We start from the raw sequence: 27,511 nt of genomic DNA, 5'->3' as shown, positions 1-27,511 counted from the left end.
TAGTCCGTTAGTATTATTCTCTATCTCTCCTCTGAAGCTTCAATTGGTAAACCGACAAAGAATTTTTCCTCCCTCTTCCTTTATTCACAATATTATTTGAAATTTGGGATTTATGATTTATAATTCATCTACCTTCTTTCAACATTTATAATATTAACTAAATCTTTTATAATTTTTTATTGTTGGAATATTGGATTGTATTAGATTTAGAAATCCATATGATAGATTATGATTGTTGGAAGTCAAACGTACTAAGTTGTTTGAAATTATGGACAAAATAAATTCGAACAAACCAAAATTAATTAAATTGTTTTCATAGAAGTTGAAAGAAGTTTATCCTTAAAAAGTTCGTTATCACCAATTTGGTCCAAAACAAAACTTCATCAATATGGTGACATAAAAGTAACCAATTTGTAATGCCTTACAAAAAATTCAAGCAAAGAATGAAACGTCGGTTGTACCCATAATGAACAGTATTAACAGTAAAACACTGGTCCTAAATAATTCAATACACCAAAATCTTGCTCTCCATTTTCTTGTCTTTGGAGATGTAAGCATATCCTTTTTTAACACCACACCAGTTCCTTCTTATGGTGCATTGTTTTGTTGCTCTTGTAGATGAAGGGGAATGGTAGGCCTCCAAGTTGTGCCATTAGGACTGTCCATGAGAGTAATCCCAACAACAGCCAAATCCTTTCTTATTGCGTCCGATTTGGCGTACTCCTTTTGTATTCTGGCAGCGGCCCGTTCTTCGATTTTCTGCAAGATTTCATCTTCTGTCAAGTTTGCACGTTTCAAAGCTTTTTCTCTAAGCTGCTGCAGAACCTGTAGATATTGATACAAGTTATGTAACTTAGAAACACAAACTCCACCCTTCAGCACCAGTACGTTCATCATTTGATATGGAGAGGGAAATGTTATTTGAATTGCTAGTTCTTGTTCACCATTAGATTCTGATGCAGATATGGGAATTTATGGAAATTGGGAGGGTGAAAAATGACTGAGCGAACTAAGATGTGGAGAAAATTTAAATACACATAAACTAAGGATTCGTACCCCCAACAAAACATGGTCAGGCATGATATCTCAAATGCAAAACATTATTAGACGACAATGACAGAAACCAACCACTTCAAGTGCATTCATACCTTAGAATAACTTGTAGGCAAAAGTCCTAAAATAGTCAGGACATTCCTGATGCTCTTCTCCAAAGCTGCAAGTGATTCTATTCGGAACTGTCGTTTTTTACCCTGCACCAAGGATTATGAAAGTGGATAATCATAAGCAGCATTTATGTGATATCTTGTAGTATTTACTTTGATAAGCATTCATATGAAATCATCCACAAGCTTTAATAAAGTGGCATTCTTTAGCACTGATTTTCTCTAACAAAAGACCTAAGACAACCACTTCAGAATATTTGCATCAAAACCAGTAAGAGGTCGACACAAAGCCCTTTTCAACCTTTTTCTAGGATTAGGTCATTGTGATTATATAACAAGTTCCAAAATTAAAATATAAATCAGATTGAATCCAGATGCATTATTAGATAATAACCAAAGATGAAGTTCAATACATCAAACATTTAAAAAGGACATCTATTGCAGGAAAAAATAAATAAATAATCATAATTTCTAAGGCACAAGCAAGAAAATACCATACCTGACGAGTATGCAGCAAATCATTGATTGATTTTAATGGATCAGCCAGTCCAGACAATACAACCGGGGTGTGTAAATCATCAGACATTGAGGTTACAAAAACATTATGGAAGTTATCAATAATGTTTGCAGTATCTGGTGGGATGGAATCCTTCCTAACTGTCTGATCATGTTGATTCAGAAAGCTTTCACATTCATGCAATGTCTGCAAATACATCGACGTTTCAAGATAGCAACACAACAAATACAATGAAACAATAAAAGAAGCAAGCCCAATTAAGATCCTTCAGAGGCAAATGCATAGAAGATGAAGCATGCAAGATACGCGGATTCACAAATTTAGACACTAAGTGGAGAGAAGAGGTCATTTTTAGCCTAAGAAAGTGGTACCTCGTATATATAAAAAATACGGTCTGAAGCACTTTCAAGCTGTATGATAGAGTAGTTAATTGGAGATCGATAATGCGCACCCATCAAAAAATATCTCAAAGCCAGAGGATGATAAATGTCTACAACCTGATAACCAAGAATGTTTATGGTACAAGGGTTTAAACATTAGACTGGTAATTTGGTACTATAAAAGAATAGAAAAATGGTAAGTCATTGGTAAAAGATATTAGACGTTAGTCTGATTAAAGATTACATCATACTTAAGTGGGTTCAGTATGAACCATAGTAAGGTGTCACCTGCCGTATTGTGAAAAAGTTTCCCAGAGATTTAGACATCTTCTCAGAGTCAACAGTGACAAATCCATTGTGTACCCATAGGCTTATATCGCTTTTATTACATGCAGCACAACTCTGAGCTATTTCATTTTCATGGTGGGGAAACACAAGGTCAACCCCTCCACCATGGATGTCAAAAGAGTAACCAAGATAAGTTGCACTCATAGCACTGCATTCAATGTGCCAACCAGGTCTTCCAGGACCCCAGGGACTCTCCCAAAATGGCTCTCCTGACTTTGCAGACTGCAGAATGGTATTGAATATCCACAATAAAAAAGTTTCAAGGTATAGATCCATCAGCTTTCGATAAATAATGATGAAAACTATTTAATCAATCAGCATTATTATTATTATTTGTCACCAATATATACCTTCCAGAGAGCAAAATCAGCAGGATGTTTCTTCCTTGAATCAACGGCTACCCTCTCACCAGCTCGATTGTCTTCTAGATCTCGACCAGATAATTTTCCATATTCAGGAAACTTTTCTACACTATAGTATACATCCCCATCAACAATGTAGGCATAACCATTATTAAGTATCTGTCCACAAGCATATTAACTGATCAACAATTTTCGAACAACTGAAAGCATCATATTTCATATTTCTTAAACAGACTAAGAAACAAGAAACTGGTATTAATATACTACAAAGAGAAGCATTTCATATACAAATAGCCTATCAATATAAGCCTTTTCATAAACACAACATGAAACAATTGCCCGGAATTTGACAATCTTCCCATGTTTCATTTGAATGACAAAGAAAAATGGAAAGCAACGATACCTTCTCAATCATATCAATGATTTGGGGCATGTGCTCTGAGACTTTTGGTTCCACAGAAGGAGTCAGACAATTAAGCGTTATCATGTCTTGGCAGAACTCTTCACAGTAGCGTTGACTTAAACTGATTGGATCTTCGCCTAATTCATTTGCTCTAGCAATGATCTACAGAATTTGAAAATTCCAGACTCAGATCCTGTCATACCAATTAAAAGCAGTGGGTACTTTGCATAACAAAAGAATATAATCAAAATCCAATCACTACTATTTCTTAAGGTCTAACATGATTGCAGAAAGAATAAAGCTGTTCACACAGACAGAACTTACATCACATATTCCATCAGAACCTCATTTCTCTCCTCTACTTATCGTAAAGTGACACCAAATGCCTAGTTCAAAAAACAGAATCTTGAAAATAATTTTCTTACTTAAATGATTTTGCTATTATTAATGTTGTTTCCAACAAGTGATAAATCTAAGTACTCAAAGCACAGTCATAGTGAGTTAGGTAAAATTAAAAACAGGAGTAGAGTCATAATCTGAAATTTAATATTTAATATTTACTAAGCATCTGTTTGTTTGGGGAATAAAAGACAGCATTTTTAGAAGCAAACACAAGTAAGAAAAGAAATCACAAGAATTGGATAAAATTGTGTAGAATAGCAAACACAACCAAGAAAAGAAATCACAAGAATTGGATAAAATTGTGTAGAATAGCAAACACAACCAAACGAGTTTTTCTTATCTGCTGTCTGTGTTCCTTTCTCAGTATCTAAACAGAATCAAAGAAAACTATTATATATACCACAACATCATTATCCAAAAGTTATACAACCAACTATGGCAATTCAAATAAAAGAGAAAAAGGAACTAGTTTCTCTCACCTTGTCATCTACGTCAGTGAAATTGCGAACATAAGACACTTCGTATCCCAAATGCTTAAGGTACCTGCCTAATTGCAAAACCAACCACACAAATTCAAACCAATTACTATCAAAACAAGGATTATCATGTTAGGGATTTAGTGATTGAGAGAAAGAAAGAGAGAAGAACCTGAAAAGAAGGTCGAAGTTGACGTAGACGCGAGCATGGCCAATATGGCTGAGATCATAAGCGGTTACACCGCATACGTACATTCCAACTTTGGATTCCACTTTCGGTCTCAAAAGCTCTCTCTTCTTGCTCATCGTGTTGTGCAGCCACAGCTCGGGAGATGGACCCTTCAGATTCTGGCCCTCCGATTTGGATGCGAAAGTGCTGTTCGCCGTCGACGGCTGAGATTGTCCCACAGAGCTGCTGAAGCAGAAGAAAGAAGAAGAGGAAGGAAGCTTCTTCTTGTTGTTAATGCTGCGGAACAGAATGGGTCGAGTGGAGTGTGGAATCGAAGAGAAGAAGAAGAAGGGTTTGTAGAATTTGAGAAGAGATAGGGACAGAGATAGTGTTCCCATTTTTTTGGCCCTCACAAGTTCACTTCACGTAATGATTAATGAGGATTGAGAAACACTGAGTCAGCGAGTTCACTCGGTTTATTCATCAGAGAAAATGTGAACTGAAAACTGTTTAAGTGATGAACTGAAATTCTAGTTCTGAGTCCACTTAAGAGTAATGGTTAAATCAGTGAATGGCATACTCCTCTTCGGATTAACACATTATCCTTTGTTTAAGTGTTTCTTTTTTTCAGCAAAAAATTATTTTAGCTTTTTATTTAAAGATATTTAAATAGATTTGATAAAATAATTAAATTTCTTAAAAGTTAGTTCTCAATTTTTTCCAAAAAATTAAAATAAAAAACTTTTTGGGAAAATATCAATTCCTAACTTTAAAATTCTATCAAAAATAAAATTGTTGAATCATTTTTGAAAAATAGAAATATATAACTCAACTCTAAAATTTGACGATTTTACATCAAATAACTTTTTCAGTTTTTTTCCACTTTGTTGTGAATGAAAAACCTTTTTTAAAAAATAGTAAAATAGATCTAAAAGTTTGTTTCAAATTTTGTTTTGATTTTTTACATAGATAGACCTTTAAATAGTTATTAAACATTTCCACAAAAATTTGAATCAAATGCCAAGATGTTTTCCAAATACAAAATTATTTACTACTTATTAAAATATATATATATATATATATATATATATATGTTGTTATTTTTGTCCCATTTAAATTTTTTTAAATTATTTTTCTCAATTATATAAACAAGTTTTCCAGTATCATTTTAATAATTTAGCCTAAATACTAAGTATGAAGCACCAGAAGTTTAAGAACAGTCCAAATTCCGAAATTTAAGGGCTAAGCATACCAATCTAGAACTCGATAACATGCGAGTATAACATTAACAATTTAACATCATGCTTTGCATAGCAAAAATGCTCGAGTGTCATCATGTTATGTGGTCCAAAGTTTTAACAAAACTGAACTTAGTAGAATTTGTTTCTCCTACCTATAGTAATCAATAAGCCAATAAGGTGCTAAGCTTGAAGAGCAAGCAACTAACTCCACTCATCCACTATGCAGCAAAAAGAGATCACAATTCAATTCTTTTCTCGTGCAAAAGAATGACTAGAAGAATATTATACAAGTTTCTACTTTCAAACCAAAAAGTTCCTATCCATATGAGTGCATGTTTGTAAGGTGAGCATTATAATTGATGTCCTACACTGAGTGTTTAAATTAAATCAAACATTCTAACATCTTATCAGGAATTTCCAAATTCAACTATTCCAGAATATAAATACCAAAGATATTTTTCTTAGCATCCATAACAAACTTTGGCAATCATAGTATGCCACAAATCTTGAGCTCCTGTTCAGTTCAATCATCTTGCTCAGTTGTTCCTTATTGCTCATACACCTAATTGCTTCTTGCAGCACCAGGTAACATGCTTGCCAAAGATGGAACTCCTTGATTTCTCATTTCTTCTTGTGCACGTCTCATTTCTTCTGGATCTGTTCCCATCACAACATCATGGAGCCATCAGCATAAATTATGCAAAGTGTAGCGTAATATACTAATATGCTGCTTTATAGTCTATACACTGAGAAACAACTACCATTTGGCAGAGATAAACAATGATAATTCGAAAAAAAAAAAGATAAACCAAGGAAATGCAAAAAAGATAAACCACCACAGAAATGAAAAAAGTTCAGAGAAAAACTTAAGAGGCATACCCATGTTCTCCATTAATTTGGGCATGAGGAAGACAACAATGAGCATAAATCCCACCATCAGACCCATTGGACTTTTCACAATGGACATAATAGAGAATGGTTCCCTAATCTGTAACAAAACAAGATAACAATACGAAGACATTCATATGACTATTTGAAAGGAATGAAGAAGGAAAGATGGGAACATGTCTAAATAGTTTGTAGACTTAAACAACCTCATAATATTGTTCCTCCTTCAATGGCTCTAATACAAACTCAGTGAGCCCCCTCCTACTTTCCGTCAATGCTGCCTGTATTTTGCCGGGGTTTCTGGCGCTGACATCAACTCGTACCTTTCCAAATAAACAACAATTATTGATAACTAAGCATATCTAGAATAAAACGTGGGAAAAAAATTTAACATGAAATTTTCAGATTGAGTATCCACCGGAGAGAAGAAATAGCCGAGTGCAGCCACTTCAATTAGATGAGTCCCTGCAGGGACGTTGTGGCTTCAAGCAAACATGTTAAGGAACTAGTTTGTTGCTCAACAACGAAATACTATCATTAACCATAACTTAGCAAAAGCAATATCAGGACAGCAAAGAGAGATCAAATTAAACATGACCTGAAGTATTGCAATAGCAGTTATCATGTGGATTGAAATGAGTTTAAAATGATGTAAATCAAAGGATACAATGAGAAATATCCATCAGGCCTCAAAAAAGTAACTCTCTGACCACCATTGAGTATGACTTTGACATTCGACACTTTTCCGGGAATTATATAGTCTTTTGTTCCTAAATCTGCAAACAAATTTATGCACACCATTAACAAGAGCCATGCCTTGTCTCACTAGGTAGTCAAACCAACACCACCTTACAAGCAAACACTAAACTCATGCTACATTTAAGGAATGGATGCACACAAAGGATTATAAATAAGACACGATGAAGTCTTGGCATTTCAACCTCTTAATAACTACAATGAACTCTCACTCGTCAAAGAAACAGCTTTCAAAATCTACTGAACCGATGCTAATCTAATAACAGCAAGCCATTAACTCTAGCAAAACCTTGCTGAATTCCACTCTATTAACATTATCAGATACACCAAAGTAAATGAAATAACACCGGAGATGCTAACAGGCTCTGACAGCCATCTTCCTAAATATTTCAAATTAAAATTGATAATATAAACCAACCGAAGCTTCAAATTAGATGAATTCTGAATGACTAAATCAAACTTGATTCTGGTGTGAACTCCAAAACAATATGAACATCCTGAACTGACATATGACCCCAAGCACCATTACCAGTCCCATCAACAATTCAAAGTCAATCTCACATATTAAAGTGCTTTAGTGCATCTATATATTAAAGTTGAAAGCTTTAGTTCATCTAAAGTTTATTGAACAAAATAAAAAAAATCTGCCAATTCGAAAATGGTTATTCGCATCAGTCACCATCCAACAATTAGATTTTGAATTAACTAAAAAGTAAGAAAATAAAAATCAGAGTGACATAAAAGAAAAACAAAGCATACTGCTGGGGATCTTCACTCGACCATAAATGGTGTAACCTTCAGCGGACCTGAAAAAAACAAATTAGGATTAAAATCGATCCACATAACATAATTCTAAACCGGAGAGAACAAACGGAAAATTAGGGTTAAGGGGAAAAAATGAGAATTGATACCCGGTGGTAGATTGAGCGAATGCGAAGCAGATGAATAATTGAAGAGAGAGAAGAAGAAGCAGGAGCAAAGGCGATTTGGGTTGCATCGTGAATCTAGAAAGCTTTGTTTTTGTCAGCTGAAACCAAAAACAGGGTTTTGATTTCAGGGAGAAGATGCCACTCTACTGGGGTGTGGGGGATCTGGTGGTGCAGAATAAGTATAGAAACTTATTAATTTTTAATTAGTTTTAATGTTAGTTAATTTTTTATTAAAAAATTATTAGTTAATTTTTTATAGTTAAGATATAGCATTTATAGTTAAAATTTGTGATTTATAATTTAAAAAATTAATTGATATTAGTTTTGCAATTAAAATTTGGATCATTTATATGAATAAATAGTTTAGGATTAAAAATTATACAGATATCCTAAATTAATTTTATTTAATTTACATAAAAACATTTAAGATAGAGGTATAATAAGAATTCATTTAAGATATTTATATAATTTTTAATTCTAAATTATTTATTCGGGTAAATTATCTCTTATTTTATATTGTTTTTTGACACAGTTATTTATCTAAGAAGAAGAAAAGTAGAAAATATTATAATGTTCAAATTTTTAAGATATATTATTAATAAATAAACGATAGATATATATCATTAATATCTCAAATCAAGTAAAATTTGTACCTTCCAAAATCTATCCATATTCAAAACTGTTTTAAATCTTAATTCAATAAGTATTTTTATTGTTCTATAATACAAATCTATCTTTTAAGTATTTTAAAATAAAATTTGAATGAGATTTATCTATATATATAGATAGATAATATTAAATTAGATTTAAATAAAATAAAAAAAATATAAATCGTGCTATCTAATAAATTAAAATTTGATTTTAAAATAAGATAAAAGATTATTAAATATACTTTTTTAATTAAAAATTCTGAGACACTATTATATATATAGTAGTGAAAATTAAAAGAATCCACGACTGAATTGATTAGCAGTGAAAAAAAAAAAGAATTGACTAGCAGTGAAAAAAAAAAAGTAAAACTCTGAATCGACTAGAAAGAAGAAAGATGCAGTGTGATCCACCATCCATGAACGAAATTTGCAAGAAGAACTTAGAGAAAGACAAAAAAGCCATGCAGAGAGAAGATGATTACAAGAAATCTTATAGAGAGGCGAAGTTAATGGCAGCATTCTTAAAGAACCTAATCAGCGTAGATTCAAAGAAAGAAAACGGTGGTTGGGACAAAAGATGGGTTGATCCCTTCTCTCCTCCTCCGAGCGAACTCGAGGCTCTGACCATATCAAAGATTACTTATGGGAACGGCGGTTATCACTTCTACAAGCAAAAGTATCTTGCAGTGTACAATCCTATAAAAAATTTCAACCGTGATCAAGACAAATCTATCAAAAATAAAATACACAACTGGTTTCGGATAAAGAATTCAAAGAAACAATATAGAAGTAAGTTTGAAAATACTACAGCTAAGCTTAACAACAATGATAAATTATCTCCTTTTACATCTATGGATACTACTAGTTCTTTAAAAGTATTTTTCTGTTACTTAGCAGCAACATAAACAACTTTAGAAATAAGTTTTTCAATCTCTTCATTACTTTCATCTTATGTAATCCATCTCTAGATAATTATACATATATCCATGGCCAACTTATATATTTCTTTTTTGCATATTCAACCTAAAAGTTTATCCTTCACTTATATTTATTGCGTTATGGAATTTTTTTATTATAATAATATAGACAAATTTAATTATTCAGATTGATGATGTTTATTATTTAACTGAAAAAATATTTAATTTTATATGTATAAGTATACATAAATATATTATTACTAATTTAGTGATTTGTTTTTTATTATACATATAATATTTTTATAAATATTAAGAGTTAATCATCATATATTTATAAATACTCGTATGCATTACACATGTAATCTAACCTCAAAAATAATAATTCTCACAACATAATAATTAATTTTTTTTAATTGAGTAATCAAACTTTTCTATAATAAAATAATCAATTTTTTATGAATATAAAATGATTCACCAATAAATTTTGTATTTTATTCGTATCTTTGCTATAAATGTAAATCAATTGGCCAAAATCACCCTAAATTTAACATCACATTATTCCAGTTTAAATCTAACAATAAATTAATATATTTTTAAAAAATAAAGACAACTACCACGGGATAATACACGGTAAAATTTTGACACGGGCTGCGCAATAGCCTAAATCCTAAACGCGCGAGTAAAATAAGATGTAGATACCTATTCTCTCCTCAACTTCATGCAAATGCCTTGGTCATGCAAGTTTTGTACTCATTTTAGTTGAACTTGTTTTTTTAATTGCACTCGTTATTTTAGCTTTATTCTTTGTTTTAGTTGGACTCTTTATCTTTATTTGACTCGATATTTCAGTTGCGTCCATTGCAAAATATAGCAATTTATTATTTATATGTCCTACTAAATCATGCAGCATGCTACGATTTTTATCATTGTAGTTTTTATCACATTGTTCAACTATTTTTATCACTGTGTACTTTGGGTTTATTTGGATGAATTTTTAAGAAAAGATCTTTTTTTGAGTTTTTTATTTTAAAGATCTTATATGAAAAAGTAAAAGTAATTTTATGTTTGAATATCTCATGCAAAATGATTTTTTTATTTATCAATTATATTTAGATATAATAATATAAAAATATTTTTTTATTTATTACATAAAAAAAATCTTTTTTCAAAAAAAAAATCTTTTAAAAAAATATAAATTATATCTTCTAAAAAAAATATTTTTTATTTTTATAGTACTTTTATTTTTACTACTAAAAATTTGTCAAATAGGCTAAAAAATAAAAAAGTTCATTAAAAAATATTTTTTTTATCAAAATAATGGCGCCCAACAAACACTTAGATTATTATTGTCCGTGCTCCCAACGATTTACTATTTTATGTATACGATGTACAGTAATATGTATTACTAAAATTGATTTAATACTCAACATGCTAAATCAAATTTAAATTGATTCAATTTATACAAAAGTATTTAAAATAGACGTGTAACTAAAATTGGTTTAGAATATCTGTATAATTTTTAATCCTAAATTATTTATTCATGTAAATTACTCTAAATTCAATATTACACACATTATATAACTTAAAAGTTAAATTATTTCACTAGTATTTCCTTAACGAGCAATGTTGTGGATTTTTTTATTTAAATAAAATAAATTCTTATTTACCGATAATAATAGAAAAAATTATATTTTTGTGTATTATATTTTAGTTTCACAAGTAGCATATTGTCATATATATGCGAAATTAAGGTAAAATATAATTTCGTCGTCAATTACTCAAATATAATTCCGCACTCGAAGCATCCGAAATTGAAAAAATTAACTCTCATATGAACAAATTAACTTACATCTTTCAACAGGTCATTTAAATTTTTTATTTTCAATTTTAAAACAAATATGTCAGTTAATAAAACTCTATTTGAATTTAAATGAAATATTAAAAAAATAAAAATGAATAAATAAAAATTCAGATATTTTTACAAATTCATAAATTTAAAATAGAACGATTAACAATTTTTTAAAAACGATTAAAACTCATCTTTTACTCATTGATATCTAAAGAGTGATGTTCCAAACCTTTAATGTTGAATAAGTGAATAAATCTCATATTCTTGCCCTTCTAAGTGCTTCTCCTTTATTTTTTTTTCTTTTTCATATTTAAATAAAAAACAAATGCAAGTTGTTTGACCAATATAAATATTATTTAATTAATTTACAAAATCATAATTAAATAGATGGCTACATCACTAATTAGGCAAGGAGCCAGTGCACTAACTAGCCTGTACACTAACTATACCTATTTTACCTCCTAAAGGAGGTAAATATATATGGACATAATAATCAGATAATTACAAGAATACTGTTTTTGGTTACAGGTGATGTGAAAAAGGATCTTGACATATTAGTATATTACAAATAGAAAATGCTAGGAGTAATTATTTTTGGTGAAAAAAAGGGACGGTTGGTTACTATTAGCTCAAATATAATAAATAAAAAAAATATTGGTCATCTAACATTTGTAATTACAAAATACTGGTAATTGATTTTCACCAGTAGTCATTACAAGAACAACTCCCATTGCTAAAATGGTGGAAACGATTCCTGTCCCTTAGAATTATATCACACTCATAAACTTTTGAGATCAATTTACATGCTTGGTGGCAGTCTTTACAAACCCTCAGATTCTTTGTGATTCTCAAGGTTTCTCCTGGTTTATTTTTTAACAACCCATAAGCAATTGCAAGCTTTTCGCTATGATAGAACAGGGGACTCTCCCCTTCTTCCTCAGCAAGATCATGCAACACACCTTCATTTTCCGGAACATAACCAACCATCTTGATTGATTCCAATATCTCACCAACTTTGGCATACACTTCTTGAGCCAGAGGATGAGTCCTTTCTCCTGCAACAAATTCGTTAACAGTACCCTCCATTTCGATCATCGAAAAGCCGGGCACCTTCTTCACTCCTCTATCATTCATCACTTTCCTCACATTAGCAACTTCTTGCCATTTACCACAATCAGCATATATGTTAGCTAGTAGTACATAACGGCCACTATTTCCAGGCTCTAGCTCAATCACCCTCTTGCCTATTTCCTCTCCTAACTCGAGGTTTCCATGGATTTTACAAGCTCCGAGAAGTGCACCTAACGCACCGGCATCAGGGTTCATTGGCATCTCATCTATGACCTTTCTTGCTTCCTCCAGCCTTCCAGCCCTGGCAAGCAAATCAACCATGCAGCCATAATGCTCCTTTGCAGGCTCAATGCCATGAACTTCTGTCATGTAACGAAAGTAATAGCGGCCTTCCTCAACTAACCCTGAATGAGCACAAGCACTCAGGACATTGACAAAGGTAACACTGTCAGGGGAAACCATCTCTTTCTCCATCTCCCTAAAAAGCCTAATAGCATCTTTTCCTTTTCCATGCATTGCAAACCCTCCAATCATGCAGTTCCATGAAGAAAGGCCTTTCACCTGCAACCCACCGAACACCTTGAAAGCCTTGTCCAAACAGCCACACTTGCAATACATGTCAATAATGGTCGTAGCGAGCTTCGAGTCCAAATCAATCCCACTCCTCACAACATACCGATGTATCCACTCTCCCATCTCCAAAGCACCAACTCCAGTACAAGCAGAAAGCATGGTAGCAGCTACATACATATCCAGCTCCACCTCCTCCTCCTTCCTCATCCTATGAAACAAACCAAAAGCCTCTCGAAACCGATTGCTGCCAACGAAAGCCGCAATGACAGCATTCCAAGCAACAGAATTCTTCTGTGGCAAGAGCTCGAATACAGCGAGAGCCTCGTCCACAAGCCCCCATTGAGCATACCCAGAAATCATAATAGTCCAAGACACAACACTCCTCACAGGCATTCTATCAAACACCTTCCTTGCATCACCCAACAAACCAAAACTAACATACATGTGAGCTAAGGCATTGAGAGCATAAACATCCGATCCAAACCCAAACTTGAGAACATGGGCATGGACCTGTCTGCCATGGTGAATTGTAGCGGAGAGTGATGAGGATTTGATGAGAGAGGGGAAGGTGAAGTTGTTGGGTGAGAGAGAGCGATGGAGCATGTCAGAGTAGAAGAGGAGGGAAGTGGAGGGGGTTTGGGAGAGGGAGAAGGCTCTGATAAGAGTGTTGAAGAGAAAGGTGTCAGGGTTTGGGAGGGTGGAAAAGAGGGTGACAGCGTAGCGGAGATTGCCGTATGGAGAGAGGGAGGAGAAGGTGATAAGTGGGGAGATGGCGTGGTTGTCGGAGGAGAGGCCGAGGCGGATGAGAAGGGAGTGGTGCTGCTTGAGTTCCGCCATGGATGAACATGATGATGATGATGGTGATGGTGTATTGATCTTCGGGTGAAGGACACAGCAACTAATCATCCCCGTTTTGATGGAGAAAATGAAAACAAAATTTAAGATAAATATAAGGGGATTTTTTCAGAAATAAAATAAAAAATAATTATTTTTTTATACCTGATTTTTTAAATATAATTTTTTTTATTTAGTGCGAGTTCATCCCACTTTTTGGCGAACTCTATAGTTTTTATAGAATTCGTCAAAAATACGGCAAACTTACTTTGAATAAAAAAGAAATCGTATTTAAAAAATTAAAATTAGAAAATGGGGTTTTAAAAAGTAATAATTTTTTAATTTTATTTTAAAAAAATCTTAAATATAAGTGAAGTAATAAATAACACTAATACTAAAACAGTAATATTATGACCGTTAATTTCAATCAATATTATAATAAATTATTAAATTAAATAAGCATAAAATTCATTAAAAAATATTTTTATTGAGTTTAAATTTTAAATATTTTATTTAATTGAATTTTAAATATTTTTATTTTTTTAAATTTTGAATATTTTTATGTGTTATTAATTTTTAATAAAATATTTTTTATTATATTTTTAAAATGTACCTTTAACATGCGATATCCTTTATATAAACAAATGTTGGTATAAATGATAAATAGTATTAGGTGAAGTAAAAATTAATGGTCCAATACAAGAAAAAAATTAGATGTTTAAATGAAAGAACACAAAAAATATTTAGTAAGAAAATAAAGGGGAAAAAAAATAATCAAACATACATATAGTTATTTAAAGGGAGGAGGAGAAAAATAATAGTTAGTAGTGGAGTGAGAACCTAATCATTACAAAAACGAATTTACTGGGAAAAAATAACTAGAATTACAATTGAAAGAAAATTAAAACAAATCGAAGAATGTGTAAAGAGGCTTTATTATTCTCATGGTGCAATATGGCTAGCTAATTGCTCAACCTGATATATATATAAAGATTACAAAACCTATATACAAAAGAATACATTTTTATGCTCTTTGTGCCTTCATTAACAAAACACCCAAAACTTGGATACTTGCCTTGGCTAAATAGAACTTTTTATTGTGCCATATGGTATACACAAGAAAATGGCTAACATGAAAAGAATACTTTGCCAAAAAAATTAATCTAGAAAACTATATCCTAAAATTTGAATGATTTCCACTTCTTTGACAACCAATCTGAAAGGTTAGCTAATACAAAGCCAGCAAATACCTGCAACACAAAAACAATACCAATACCAAACACCAATTCCAACAATTAGTATATGTCAACAAAATTTAAAAATGATTTGGCAATTGTGATTTGTGGTATCCATGGTGTGTGTTTGGATTTTAGTTAGTTGGATCATAATTTATTGTGCCTATTTTTTTTATGTAGTTTAGTACTTTAGTTTCCATTCTATTAAAAGGAGTGTGAAGAGAAGAAGTAAAATTCTTCTTTTGGTTTTTGAATTAAAAAATTGTGGCTATAGGTAGTAACAAGTGCAAGAAATAAGATTGCCAAACACACAATTTGATAAGCACAAAGAAGATTTTCTAATAAAAAAATTTAAGCGTTGTAGAGGTGATTTGGATAAGCTAGCTGGTTGTAGTTTTTGACTTGGTCAAAATTAGATAAGTTATCTAGTTGCAATCTATGAGTTAGTCAAAGAAGAAATTGCAACAAATCACATGATGTAAACAAATTGTGATATTTTGTCCCATCAATTCCAGTAACTCAACAAGGGGAAGTGAAACACACCATCAAAATCACTCTTAAGAACTACTAGACTATAATTTAAAATCAATTTTTACAAACTCTGATAAAATTCATTTTATCTAGAATTTATTCTACAAAAGCAAGAACCATACACTCTAGATTTATGAACTTCCTAAGACCAAGTTGCAAAAAGGAGTTTTTATTTAAAATTTCTGCTTAGCCAGATTTGAGCAAGAATTAAACTGAAGCAGTTACCAGAGGTAACAATGAAACAATACCTGAACTGAGCCAAGAATATACACTACAGAATATTGCCGACCATGGATCACCATGTCAGCCACCATAGCAAGCGGAATGGTGAGCGACATGCCTAAAGTGGCCACAAGGGGAGTTGTCCATACAACACAAAGTGCCCTGGATACATGAAACAAAAACAACTCACACCATAAGATATTGAGTGATTGTGCAAGTGTGAATAGACTTAAGAGTTTAGCTATTTGGTACCCTGGTAAGGAATCAGGATTAGGGAAGTTCTTAAATTTTCACTCCATTTAATACAAATTTCCTGTTTCTAATTCCTTTACCAATGCACTAATAGTATATGATACTAATAAGGTTACTGTCACATACCAGAAGTAATCTGAAACCACACTTCCAATGAATCCATTGGCAAGAACCATTTCATCCATTTTAGCAGATTGAGGAACAGCAAACTTGGGCTCAAGTCCCATGGCCATCAATGGCCAGACTGAGACCAATATAAATCATAATTAGCAATGATTTTATTATATAAATGTTTAAATTTTTCATCCTTGACTTACTATCATTCTAGAAATATATCCCAAAAAGAACATATTCTCAAATGTAACAGAAAAAGATAAGAAGCTTGATGCGAGTAAAAACTTACTAAGCCACCAAAGCGCGACTAATGTAAAGAGTCCGATATACCCAAACAGCTTCTGCACATCAACTCTTTCTCCCTCTTCGCCACAAAACTTTTTAAGAAGAACTGCAGCAGTAGCAACAGTTGTGGTTAAGATTCATATTTTTATCTGATTAAAAGTAGAACAAACGGCTAAGGTGTTGCTTAACCTGTAAATAGGCCATACGATACTGCCGAGAGAATGCTGAAAAGATCTCCAACGAAAGAGCGCTCTTCATTGCTGGACACAGACATCAATTGTCAATATCCATCAACATTGACTTGAATTTAAATGGCATATATATGGATATAGTCTACAATATAATAATGGCATGATGTAACCAACAAACTCCACCTATGGCATGTTTGGATGGGGAAAAAGTCGCGTGAAAATTTTCATGGACAAGTTTGTTGTGTAAAATTACACATGCAGTTCATCCATGAAAATTTCCATCACATTTTCACCTTCAAATCAGACATACCTCCTACTACATTTTAGCACAAATTCTATAATTCTATCTGGCATGGCGGTGTTGGTTAGTCAAAACCAGAATACACGGATTCGACTGAAAAAGATAAAAGGCTTACATTGATATTAAATCATCATCTGCAGCCCAAGTTTTCCCCAGAGTTGTCATAAGAACCCCAGCCATGCTGACAAAAACAGCAACCACTTTTGGTACATTTAGAGAGTCTTGACCCAAAATTGCACCAATAAAAAGAGTGAAAAGCCCGGATGTGGATGATAATACTGTCGAACTTGCGACACTTGTTCGTGCAAGAGCAGCATTTGAGAAGTACTGAAACCAACACAAGAGAATTACATAAGAACCACGCTAAGCGTCAACGTTAAGCGCCAAGATTCAAGAGACAGAGAATATAAGGATGCAGAAATGGTCTTATAGTATCAATCACAAGTTCAAGTATGAGAAGCATGGAAACATAACTTAGTGTATGAGTATGCCATGTTTATAAAATGAAACTACAGCCACAATGAATGGGATGTTTAAGTGTTTAACCACTTAACGAAACACAATTAATCATTACAGCTAAGAACATTCAATAAGAAACTAGTTCTCATGGCAATTATCAATAACAATTTTAACTGATGTATATTCTTCACAAGAATATAAACAAATTGATCTGAAATTTAAGGGACATATTTGTAAAACTTTAGAACACAAATATCATATTTTGTAAAATGGATTTAACAACATATATCTCTTGTAAGGCATGCTTTTGTCCTTAACTATAAAAATCAAATGATGATCATTCTGTAGTTGCTTACCTCAGTCAGAAACCAGATAGGTGCAATGTAAAATCCATAAGTAGCAATTTGCTTGCCGGTAAGTTGCTTCTCTGATTTTATCACATGAGTATTATCATTATACCTGGCCATCAACGGCTTGACTTCGGCAAGAGTCGAAACGCCTAATTTGCTATCTTTCCGAATCACACTCCCGAATTCCAGTTCAAAGTTTTTCTCTATTCCACTGCCTTTGACTGGAGGGCCAATCCTGATAAAAAATTTATCTACACTTTCTGCGTTTTTACCACTTTTAGAAGACCGTCGTTTAAGATATTCACAAAACCAGTCCTTAAAGTATGATACTGGGAGGTAAACTACCATAAGAGAAGCTCCAAGATATGTCACTGCAAACGGTTGCTTATAATCTTCAAAAATATCCTGTTTAAAAAAATTTAATCAGAAAAGCTCCAGGTGTAATGCATGGAGACTAATATGCTGACGATAACATTAAAAAAATTCTCCCTTAATCAAGATTTAAAAAACATTAATCAGGGTTTTTAAGAAAATATTGGCTCCCAGTATGCAGATAAGGATTCAGTAGTTTTATTACTACAAAATCAAAATGAAATGCCATATTTCAAGGGAACCTAATAGATTATGAACAAAAGGATGCAAAATTGTAATGTAAGCCGCCTAACATGATAATTGCATCAGTGAATGATGCATCTGCTTGAACCATAACCTTAAAATCACACAAAGACAACTCAACCATTGCTCCAAGGTTCTCCTTCACTCAACTTCATTTGTAAACAGAAAAGTAAAAAAAAAAAAAAAATGTTACTTCCTACTTCCTGGGATATAGGAAGCTTTGGCATCAATCAACTCAGATTTTTTTTTTAAATTAAAAATAATAGCTTTATTAGCTTCCTCTGTCATTAACAGCATCCTATTTTGGATTACACATGATTAATAACATGAGTTCCTATGGTAAAAACAAAAAAAATTTAACCCCATGCAACAAGTACTAGGCAAATTAACAAACACAAGGAAGGCTCATACAACACTTGAAAGAAAAAAGGCATTGAGATTTAACAAACACATTGATTGCGTGAAAGAGAAGCAACAAGAGGAAGATGCATGTTACCTGGGTAACTTCTGCGGAGGTAACCCATATAATAACAACAGTGCCAATGAGGAACAACCCAGCCCTGTATCTCCAACCCGTCACCATCACCATCGCAAGGGAAAAAAAATTAAAATGACAAATCTTGCGAGGGTTGCACGGTGGAGGGAGGGTGGATTTTTCTTATTGCAAAGGAAAATTGAAAGAAGAAGGAAGAGATTGGTTGGTTGGTTTGTTTCTTTCTGTTAATTTTAGTACTACATATTTATATATATGCAATTGGGATAGTGAAATATAGTGTGGATTTTAATTTTTTCTTCCTCACCTGTCACAAACACAGGTTCTATTGTGGTAATAACTATAAAATAAATAAATAGATAGATAAATAATGATAATGCCACCGTCCACTTGTTCATCCTTGATAAATTCTCGAAAATGTTTTATAGAAAAGAAGGGGACAATTCATTGCCAGCAAGTGGGTGTAGTAATACCTTATGAATTATGATCTAGACACCAAGTTATGTATGTATATTTTTGTTTATTAGCTAAACTAAGTATTTTGGGTTTAAATATTGGGAAAAAAAAGGTTACAAAACCTAAAAGGCTAAAACCTCCTATGAACTTCTAAGGGTATAGTGAATTTTTTTATACACAGCCAATTAGTACTTTAATTTGTGAAATTTATCTTTTAATTTTGGAACATAGCCTTCTAGATGATATATGATGCACATTTCTTATGTAAGTGATATAATTTTTCTTGAGTGTTTCTTTTTTAATTTGGTTATTATTTATTAAGAGAGTTATTATAAATAATTGACGGTGATGATAAAGACTATAAGGTAGCGTTTGTTTTTGGAGACAGGACAAAGAGACATGGACAGTACATCTTTAAAAAGTGTTTGGAAGCAAAGATATGGACACTGAATATATTGTCTCCGGGACAGTTTTTTATACTTTTGTGTCCACTCTTTTACGAAGGACAATGATGGACACGAAATTTGGAAGAGGGACACAGACTGTTTTTATGAATTTTTTTCTTTTCTGTCCATGGTGCTATTTTTTATTATTCCACTATTGCCCCTTCTTATTTTTCCTATTTTGCGTTGTTTTCAGAAAGTACTTTTTTTTCTCCATCCTCTTTTTCTATTTCTACGTTTTCCTTCTTTCTCTTTTTTTCTTTAGGTACTTTCTCTTTTTTATAGAAATTTTTATTGGACTGGCTAATTTCTTTTTTCTTATCACTCTTACTTTAACATCATTTTAACCTTATATTATATTATTTGATTTGTAATAAAAATAATAACAAAAATAATTAGTCTTGAGACTTTTAAAAGATAAATATTATAAAGATAAAATTGATATTTTAAAATGCTAAAAAATAATTTATAAATTATAATTGATTTTATATAATTTAAAAACAATTAATTTTTTGAAAAGAAAAATAAAATTTTAGATAAAAAAAATTAATTTTCTAAATAAAAATAGATTTTTATGTGCAAAAATTAATTTTTTTCCATGTAAAAATGGATTTTTTTGTAAAAATGATTTTGTATTTAAAATTAACTTGGCTTATTAACCTAAAGGAAATTTTTTATTAATCAAACTCAGATTTATTTTTTTTGTTAATATTAACCATATGTATTCCTACATATTAATAATAAATTTAAAAAGAAAATAATTATATTTATAAATTTTATTTTAATATAAATACTATTATATAATTTTTTATTAAAATTTTTGACTGCTTCAAATATTTTTTTCAAGTTCCTATTGTGTACTCCTATGTATTCTCATTCTTTATTAAATTAGTTGATACTAGAAAATTTGGAATCACATGGCTATTTTAGTCATTTCATATAATATTTTAGTCTTGTTCATGTGTATCCAAACATAATACTGGACATTGCATTAGTGTTCTAGTATCCAAACACAATACACCAAACATAATTTTTAATGTCTCTGTCCTATTATCTTTGTCTTAGTGTCCTATTCTATCGTGTCTCTACAAACAAACGCTACCTAATAAGACCAAAATTAAAAGGAGGAACAACAATGTCAAATGTCAACAGAGTGTTTACCTCAGCATTTAATAGCTAATGCACCCTGTTGTAAAGTTATGATAATTAAAGAAATTGCTATATTTTTTAATACAAATAATAATGATTTCGTATAGGAATAATAAATTGGAGTTATAGATAGATGGGGATGGTAAGTTAAGTAAATATCTGCTAAAATTATTTGCAAGGAAGGTACAAGAATAAAGAACTAGATTGTTTTTAATAGGTTGAATATATGCTTCATATCCACACAAGAGAAAGGAGGAGGGAAATGAACAGAAAGAAGAAGGGAAATGAACAATGCTTGTTTCATAGTTTAAACATCTCTTATTAGTTATTACATATTAGATAGTTTTCTGCCATTATACTAAATCTACACTAAAATTAGTTATTAATATAAAATATATATTAAAAAATAAAATACATATTAAAAATAAATTAAATTATATATATTATAAATAATAATTAATTTTAATATATAAATAATATTTTTATTTTTCTAACATTATTTTAAAAATTTAAAGAATCATCTAATTCAATTACTTCGGATAAAATTTAGGTTATTTAAAAAAGAATTTATCTATTTTATACTCTAAAAACACATATTAAAAATATATATTAAAAAAGTTTTTATTAAAAATACAAAAAAAACTTAAATTTCCAAAATATTTGTTTTGCATCTATTAAATAAAAAAAAAAATTTTTTTAATGATAAATTTATCATATGCCCTTAAACTTAAGAGTACCATAAAATAATTCTAGCAATTTTACAAAATAGTTTAATAGACTTGTTAGACTTACCTAAACTTATTAAAATATAAATAATATAAAAATATTTTTTTATAATTAAAATATAAAAAAATATTTATTAAAATTTTTAAATTTATTATATTTTATTATAATATTTTTTATATTTTAAATACTTTAAAAATTTAGATATTATTATAAAGATTGAATTTAATATATTGTATATAAATATTTAAAAAAATAAATTGTTTAAATATTTTTTATTTTATATATACCAGATCTTTTATCAAGTTTTAAGTCTGCTCAAGTTCAATAATACATCAAGTTTAATACTTAAAATAAAATTTATAATAGACTATAAATCAAACTCAGATCAATTAAATATGTTACAAATTTAATCTGTTAAGAGTGAAATCTTGAAAGAACCTATTTTTATCTGTATTTAAAATATATGTTAGTTAAACCCTTTAAAAAATTATGAGGTTAATTAAGAATATAAAAATAAAAAAATTCATACCGTTTATTAGATTGCAATTTGGATAGGTTGACTTGTATCCGAAATCTCTAATCAGATTCTAGAATCCATGGATCCAAAAACGAAAAAAAAAAAGTTACAAAACCTCCGAATCCGACTTTTTGTCTAGCTTTCTTATCTTGTTTATACAGTATCCAGTATTATATATATACACACGAATCAAATTAATTTAATCAAGTTTAAACTATATCGTCAGCATCACTAAACACTAACTAGCTTGGTCTAAGAACCCTAAACCAAAAAGAAAAAGCGTTGACTTTTGGTCAACAAAACAGCAAAGCAAGCCTCCAAAAAAGGTAACAAAATAAACAAATTTTCTTTCTTTTTTTCGCGATCAAGGAGAAGAACCCCACAGTATCTCAGCAGAAACCGACGCAGCTTCAGCATCGGAAACCGAAGCTTCCTTCACCAAACGTAAAATCTCCATTTTAACCTCCCTCTTCTCCTCAAAGCTCAACCCTTCTCCGACCTCAACTTGAACGCTAAACCTCCAAACACACCCTTCAAAACTCGCCACGTCATCACTCTTTCTCTGCAACTCCATCAACAACTTCACCAAACCTTCCTCCAACATAGTCTCCACCACTTCTCTCCTCCCAATATACGCTATCTCCAACACGCACTCCAACGCCGCCGTACAAACCGCCACGTCATCTTCACACCACGGCGTCGTTTTTCTCAAGAATCCGATTATTCTCTTTATTTCGCCGCCGCAGAGGATCTCGTCCACCAACGGACTTCTGATGAACCTCACCAGCGACGTAACGACGCGGATCGAAGAGCTAGATGCGATATCTAACAGTGATTTCACGGTAGGGCCCATAAGGACTAACCCTACGAACACGTTCTTGTTGAACTTGACGAGAGCTTCGATTGCGAACGCGGATTGTTCGCGAACGCGCTTTGATGGTTCCAGGAGCAGCGTTTGTTCGAGGATTTGGAAGATTTTCGCTCTCAGTACCAAATCCTGGAACCCTAGATCGAAACCCTGAGAGAGCCTCTCTTCGAAGAAGATGAGAGTGTTGATCTTCTCGTCCTCTTTTGCGTCTTCGCGGAGCAAGGTTTTGACGAGGTTGATGACGGTTACGCGGTCCACGTAGGCTTGGATTTCAGACTCGAGGGAGCGAGCGAGCTTCGAGATCTTGAACGCAGCGATCTGGCGGCGGAGGAAGGTGCCGCCATCGCCGCCATGGTTTTTTATGAGAGTTTTGAGGTTGGAGAGAGTGTGGGAGATTGTTCGGAGGCTAGGGTCTGTGGAGAAGAGCGCTTGTGCCTTTGGTTCGAGCTCGAGGAGAGCTTCAATGGCGGCATTGGATTGATCGGGTTTGAAGAGGAAGAAGGAGAGAGGGTTGGTGGTGGTGTGGAGATGTATGGACGCTTGTTTGAGAGTGTTAAGGAGGGTTAGAAGGCGGTGGTTGTGGTTGTAAGGGTCATCGTCCATGGTGGCAGATTTTCGGTTGTGTTGGGAAAGTGAGAAAATGGGAGAGAAAGAACTAGAAAGTGTGGGAAAATAAGTAAGAAAGGGAAGAGATAGAAGAAGACAAAAGGACATGAGGAGGGTAAAGGGGGAATCCAAAATGCAACTACCAGTCGTTCATAGGCACGTAGTTGTTGTTCAGACTTTGGTGGACCAGCCATTCCACTTTTCCATATAAATTTTGTTGTCCTTCATCTGTGCTCTTTGTTTTCCTCAAATGTTTGTTTTCTAACGAGAAATTACAGGCTTATTCTAGAGATAAGTCTCCTTTTGGATATAAGATTCGCAAGATACATTAATTTAGTCTTTAATTTTTTAGTTATTACAATTTAGTTTTTTAAATTTAAAAAAGTATATTAATATAATTTTTTTGTGTATTTTTTATTACTGAAATTCAACGCTATTAGTGATGGGATTTAAACATTATTACACTAAATATATTAAAATAATATTATATATATTTTGATGTTAAAAAAGATATTAAACAATATTATTTGAGGGTTTAAACAATTATATCATAAGTCATAACTAAATTTTTTACTATAATCCTTAAACGACGTTGTTTAATATTTATTTTAACATTAAAATATGTACAACATTATTTTAATATGTTCGACGTTGAGTTCTAATAATAGAAAATATATAAGAGATTATATTAATGCATTTTTAAAATATAAAGATCAAATTGTAATCATTGAAAAGTTAAAAATTAAATCGGTATAAATCTTCAATCTAAAAGACTAAAGTGGGCTTAACTCGCATATTCTACTACCTAACTTGAACAATTTTTTAAAATTTAAATTTTTAAATTTGTTAAAAATAGGATTATGATGTAACCTTTATTTTTATTGTGTAATACCCGTATAGCTTCGTAATGTAACTGTCATCGATGACACTACTCTCATCACATCATCTGCCTGTGGAGATCAATCGCCTGTTGCATAGACTTGTGACCTTCGCCACACATCATCTGTATGCCAGGCCGGATTCACCAGCATCAGGTTCTCATTGCCGTAAGGTGCGCTGGTTGGGGCAGCTGTCTTCCATCGGTCTGTGTTAGAGTTATTCTTGCGGCGTCGCCGTTCTTTGTGCTCGCACCGTTGTTGATGCCAAAGGCTGTCTGAGGGAGCGACCACGACGTTAATTCTGCAACCATTTTGAATAAGGTTTTGTGTTAATTTATTCAATTTAAATTTTGGAACGTTTTTTTTTTCATGTCGCTGGAATGAAGAATGTTTGAGTATGAAAAATGGTTTTGCAAGCCAAATATATCCATAATTTGGTGATGGAGGCTCGAATGTATCAATGTTCTTTTTGAGTTATCAGTCTACTGAAGGCAACACTGCGTGTGTGAGTAGTGTTCCAACTTCCAAGTGAAGATAATCATCAGGTATGTTGTTCAAGCTATATAAATGTGTAAGTTATATCATATAGAATCTGATGGTTTTTTGGTCTTTTAAGTTAGATGTTACCTTTGTGTTTGATATGGTATTTTTCTTAGCATGAGGGTGAAAATTTGATATAGTGTTTTTTTTATGTATAATAAAAAGAAATATCCACCAATCCTATACTAAAATACACTTATCTAAGAACAAAGAAATATCTACCAATTCTATACTAAGAAATATTTATGTATAATAAAAAAAACAAAAATATTTAATCACTTTAAAATATTAGTTTGAACGATTTGATACAATGCAAATCCAATAATTATTTGGCAAATTCTAAGAATATTTTTTTCTTTATATATATATATATATATATATATATATATATATATATATATATATATATATATATATATATTTTTTTTTTTTGGTTTCCCACGGTATCCCCCAACCCGACAGGCCAAGGACTAATCCGTCGCGGTACTGAGCTCCATTTAAGGGTTTGCCGCTGGCCAATGAGTTGCTGCATGCACAAGGCGGGATTCGAACCCCCGACACTTGCTTAAGCGGACTAGTGAGCTAACCACTAGACCAACCCAACTTGGTTATATATATATATATATATATATATATAAGATGTCATTCCAATCGAAATTCATTCATATAAATGTGGCACACATGTTTTCGTATCGTCACTAATGATCATTTCATATATCACAAGGAGATTGATTATTGATTTAATATTTTCAAAGGTTAGTATATTTTTGGATTAAGTACGATTTTGGTCTCTAACGTAGAGACTAAAAATTTATTTCGTCTCCGGCCTTTTTTCGCTATAAAATTGTTCCAAAGATTTCAGTTTGTTTTAAAATCGTCATTTTTATCAAATTTTTTATTTTTATTTCCATTTTACCCCTAACTAAAAAAAAAAAAAAATAAACAAAGGAAAGAAAAAGCGTAACGGGAAAGGGGGAAGGGAACACGAAGGGAGAAGGGGGGAGGGGGGCTTTCGGGAAGAAGAGGGAGAAGGGGAAGGGTCCTCGCCGATGGCATCGCCGATCTTTGCCGCCACCACCGCTGCTCCTCTTCCTGGCTCAACGTCAACGCCAGCAGATCCGTGAGGGTGGACGTCGCGCACCACTTGCCCTTTCTACTGCTCCTCCTCACTCGGTCGTCGGTCGTCGCTGCTCCTCGCCGGTTTCTAGTTTCTTCTGCTTCTGCTGCTTCTGCTTCTAATTATCAATTCTTCTGGTTTCTGTTCTCTATTGTTGTTGTTCTTCTTCTAATTCCATTATCAATTGATTTTTCTGAGTTCTGAGTTATGGGTTTTTGTTTTGCTAAGTTTTGGGTTCTAAGTTTTGATAATGATGATGATTTTCTGAGTTCTGGATTCTTTTTGTTCTTTTGTTATTGTTGCTCTTCTGCTTCTAGCTGCTTTTGTTGTTGTTCTTTTGAGTTCAGATGATGATTTTCTGAGTTTTGATGATGATGATGATTTTCTGAGTTCTGAGTTCATCGGTGTTGTTTCTGCTTCTGCTTCTGCTTCAGCTTCTGGGTTCAGCTTCACTTTTGGTTGATTTGGGAAAGAAAGGGGAATGGTATTTTCGTCCGAAGGACAATTTTAAAACAAATTAAAACCTTCGGGATCATTTTGTAGCGAAAAAAAGGTCAGGGACGAAATAAATTTGCAGCCTCTACGTTAGGGACCAAAATTGTACTTAGCCCTATACATTTTCATAAATAAATTTTGTATAATTTTTTGAGATTTGAAGTATAAGCGTAAACATGTATGTTATATTATATGAAATCTGAATGGTTTTTGAACATGTAAGTTTCAAGTTTGTTTTGTGCTTCATATGTTTTTTTTTTTTTTGCGGGAGGGTCAAAAGTTTTTTAGGTATTAAGTTGTGGATGTTTTTGCCATAATCCTATGACGTTTTTTGTTGGTTCTCTTAGTTGTACCTGTTTGCTTTCAATTATAGGTGGAAGTAGTTACAGATGTTATTGAGTTGGGAAATGATGATACAAAATTGAGTCACGAGGTGCGAGTTGTAATTTATTATTGTGATAACATTAAGGAGTTATTGAAAACCAATATTAAGTGTTAGTCATATTGAATGTCATCTTTTGAATTGCTTTATAGTTGTCCGATCACGCTGACATTCGTGATGAGAAAATCTCAAGTGTAGAATTGCGTTTTGATTGGCTACAGCAAAGTACATAAATTTTATATAAATTATGCAAAGAAAGTCGATTTCATAACCAAAGTTAGGAACATAAATTTTGACAACACGAGGAAGAAATTAAAGATACGGATTAACCAAATGATTCATTGCAATCGGAAAGATT

At 32.1% G+C, this 27,511-nt stretch overlaps 4 protein-coding genes across 10 annotated transcripts; all 4 read right to left on the bottom strand.

Annotated features, from left to right (window-relative positions):
• Nucleotides 1-361: 361 nt before the first annotated feature.
• Nucleotides 362-4,818, bottom strand: LOC112707925 (cysteine--tRNA ligase, chloroplastic/mitochondrial). 5 transcript variants are annotated; one of them, XM_025759967.3, is made up of 9 exons: nucleotides 4,224-4,818; nucleotides 4,055-4,118; nucleotides 3,174-3,366; nucleotides 2,759-2,929; nucleotides 2,349-2,630; nucleotides 2,052-2,177; nucleotides 1,663-1,866; nucleotides 1,149-1,250; nucleotides 362-825 (listed from the first exon to the last, which is right to left on the bottom strand). In XM_025759967.3, exons 3-9 carry the CDS (start codon nucleotides 3,255-3,257, stop codon nucleotides 589-591), a joined length of 1,206 nt encoding a protein of 401 aa, XP_025615752.1. In that variant the 5' UTR covers nucleotides 3,258-3,366; nucleotides 4,055-4,118; nucleotides 4,224-4,818; the 3' UTR covers nucleotides 362-588. The 5 variants fall into 5 exon arrangements, with proteins under 5 accessions (XP_025615752.1, XP_025615751.1, XP_025615749.1 ...); XM_025759966.3 differs by having other exon boundaries at nucleotides 3,174-3,335; nucleotides 4,055-4,122; nucleotides 4,224-4,805; XM_025759964.3 differs by having other exon boundaries at nucleotides 3,174-3,335; nucleotides 4,224-4,805.
• Nucleotides 4,819-5,711: 893 nt separating this feature from the next.
• LOC112707924 (ER membrane protein complex subunit 7 homolog) lies at nucleotides 5,712-8,213 on the bottom strand. Its single transcript, XM_025759963.3, has 7 exons — nucleotides 8,017-8,213; nucleotides 7,865-7,911; nucleotides 7,017-7,125; nucleotides 6,768-6,831; nucleotides 6,556-6,672; nucleotides 6,341-6,449; nucleotides 5,712-6,118 (listed from the first exon to the last, which is right to left on the bottom strand). Exons 1-7 carry the CDS (start codon nucleotides 8,100-8,102, stop codon nucleotides 6,024-6,026), a joined length of 627 nt encoding a protein of 208 aa, XP_025615748.1. The 5' UTR covers nucleotides 8,103-8,213; the 3' UTR covers nucleotides 5,712-6,023.
• Nucleotides 8,214-12,149: 3,936 nt separating this feature from the next.
• On the bottom strand, nucleotides 12,150-14,000 carry LOC112707923 (pentatricopeptide repeat-containing protein At5g66520-like). Its single transcript, XM_025759962.3, has one exon. It carries the CDS (start codon nucleotides 13,998-14,000, stop codon nucleotides 12,150-12,152), a length of 1,851 nt encoding a protein of 616 aa, XP_025615747.1.
• An 847-nt stretch (nucleotides 14,001-14,847) lies between these two features.
• Nucleotides 14,848-19,204, bottom strand: LOC112707921 (uncharacterized vacuolar membrane protein YML018C). 3 transcript variants are annotated; one of them, XM_025759961.3, is made up of 8 exons: nucleotides 18,980-19,204; nucleotides 17,875-18,273; nucleotides 17,175-17,386; nucleotides 16,757-16,827; nucleotides 16,572-16,673; nucleotides 16,295-16,412; nucleotides 15,943-16,078; nucleotides 14,848-15,178 (listed from the first exon to the last, which is right to left on the bottom strand). In XM_025759961.3, exons 1-8 carry the CDS (start codon nucleotides 19,070-19,072, stop codon nucleotides 15,107-15,109), a joined length of 1,203 nt encoding a protein of 400 aa, XP_025615746.1. In that variant the 5' UTR covers nucleotides 19,073-19,204; the 3' UTR covers nucleotides 14,848-15,106. The 3 variants fall into 3 exon arrangements, with proteins under 3 accessions (XP_025615746.1, XP_072057644.1, XP_072057643.1); XM_072201543.1 differs by lacking the exon at nucleotides 18,980-19,204 and adding an exon at nucleotides 18,534-18,775; XM_072201542.1 differs by lacking the exon at nucleotides 18,980-19,204 and adding an exon at nucleotides 18,578-18,775.
• Nucleotides 19,205-27,511: the final 8,307 nt, after the last annotated feature.

The sequence above is a fragment of the Arachis hypogaea genome, chromosome 8 (genome assembly GCF_003086295.3).
Source record: "Arachis hypogaea cultivar Tifrunner chromosome 8, arahy.Tifrunner.gnm2.J5K5, whole genome shotgun sequence".
In the NCBI taxonomy this organism is placed as follows: Eukaryota; Viridiplantae; Streptophyta; class Magnoliopsida; order Fabales; family Fabaceae; genus Arachis; species Arachis hypogaea.
The sequence above is the reverse complement of the archived record's forward strand: the minus strand, read 5'-3'. Positions and strand labels throughout refer to the sequence as shown.

Excerpts from the sequence above, each read along its gene's own strand:
- LOC112707924 (XM_025759963.3), bottom strand. The coding sequence starts at position 8,102 with ATGCAACCCAAATCGCCTTTGCTCCTGCTTCTTCTTCTCTCTCTTCAA. Across the intron at positions 7,126-7,864 it reads TCGAGTGAAGATCCCCAGCA|ATTTAGGAACAAAAGACTAT; the intron begins GTATGCTTTGTT and ends ATTTGTTTGCAG. Across the intron at positions 6,673-6,767 it reads TCGGCTATTTCTTCTCTCCG|GTACGAGTTGATGTCAGCGC; the intron begins GTGGATACTCAA and ends TTATTTGGAAAG.
- LOC112707921 (XM_025759961.3), bottom strand. The coding sequence starts at position 19,072 with ATGGTGATGGTGACGGGTTGGAGATACAGGGCTGGGTTGTTCCTCATT. Across the intron at positions 16,079-16,294 it reads GTGGTTTCAGATTACTTCTG|GGCACTTTGTGTTGTATGGA; the intron begins GTATGTGACAGT and ends TCATGTATCCAG. Across the intron at positions 15,179-15,942 it reads ATATTCTTGGCTCAGTTCAG|GTATTTGCTGGCTTTGTATT; the intron begins GTATTGTTTCAT and ends TTTGTGTTGCAG.
- LOC112707925 (XM_025759964.3), bottom strand. The coding sequence starts at position 4,618 with ATGGGAACACTATCTCTGTCCCTATCTCTTCTCAAATTCTACAAACCC. Across the intron at positions 1,867-2,051 it reads GTATTTTTTATATATACGAG|ACATTGCATGAATGTGAAAG; the intron begins GTACCACTTTCT and ends ATGTATTTGCAG. Across the intron at positions 826-1,148 it reads TGCCTACAAGTTATTCTAAG|GTTCTGCAGCAGCTTAGAGA; the intron begins GTATGAATGCAC and ends CAATATCTACAG.
- LOC112707923 (XM_025759962.3), bottom strand. The coding sequence starts at position 14,000 with ATGATTAGTTGCTGTGTCCTTCACCCGAAGATCAATACACCATCACCA.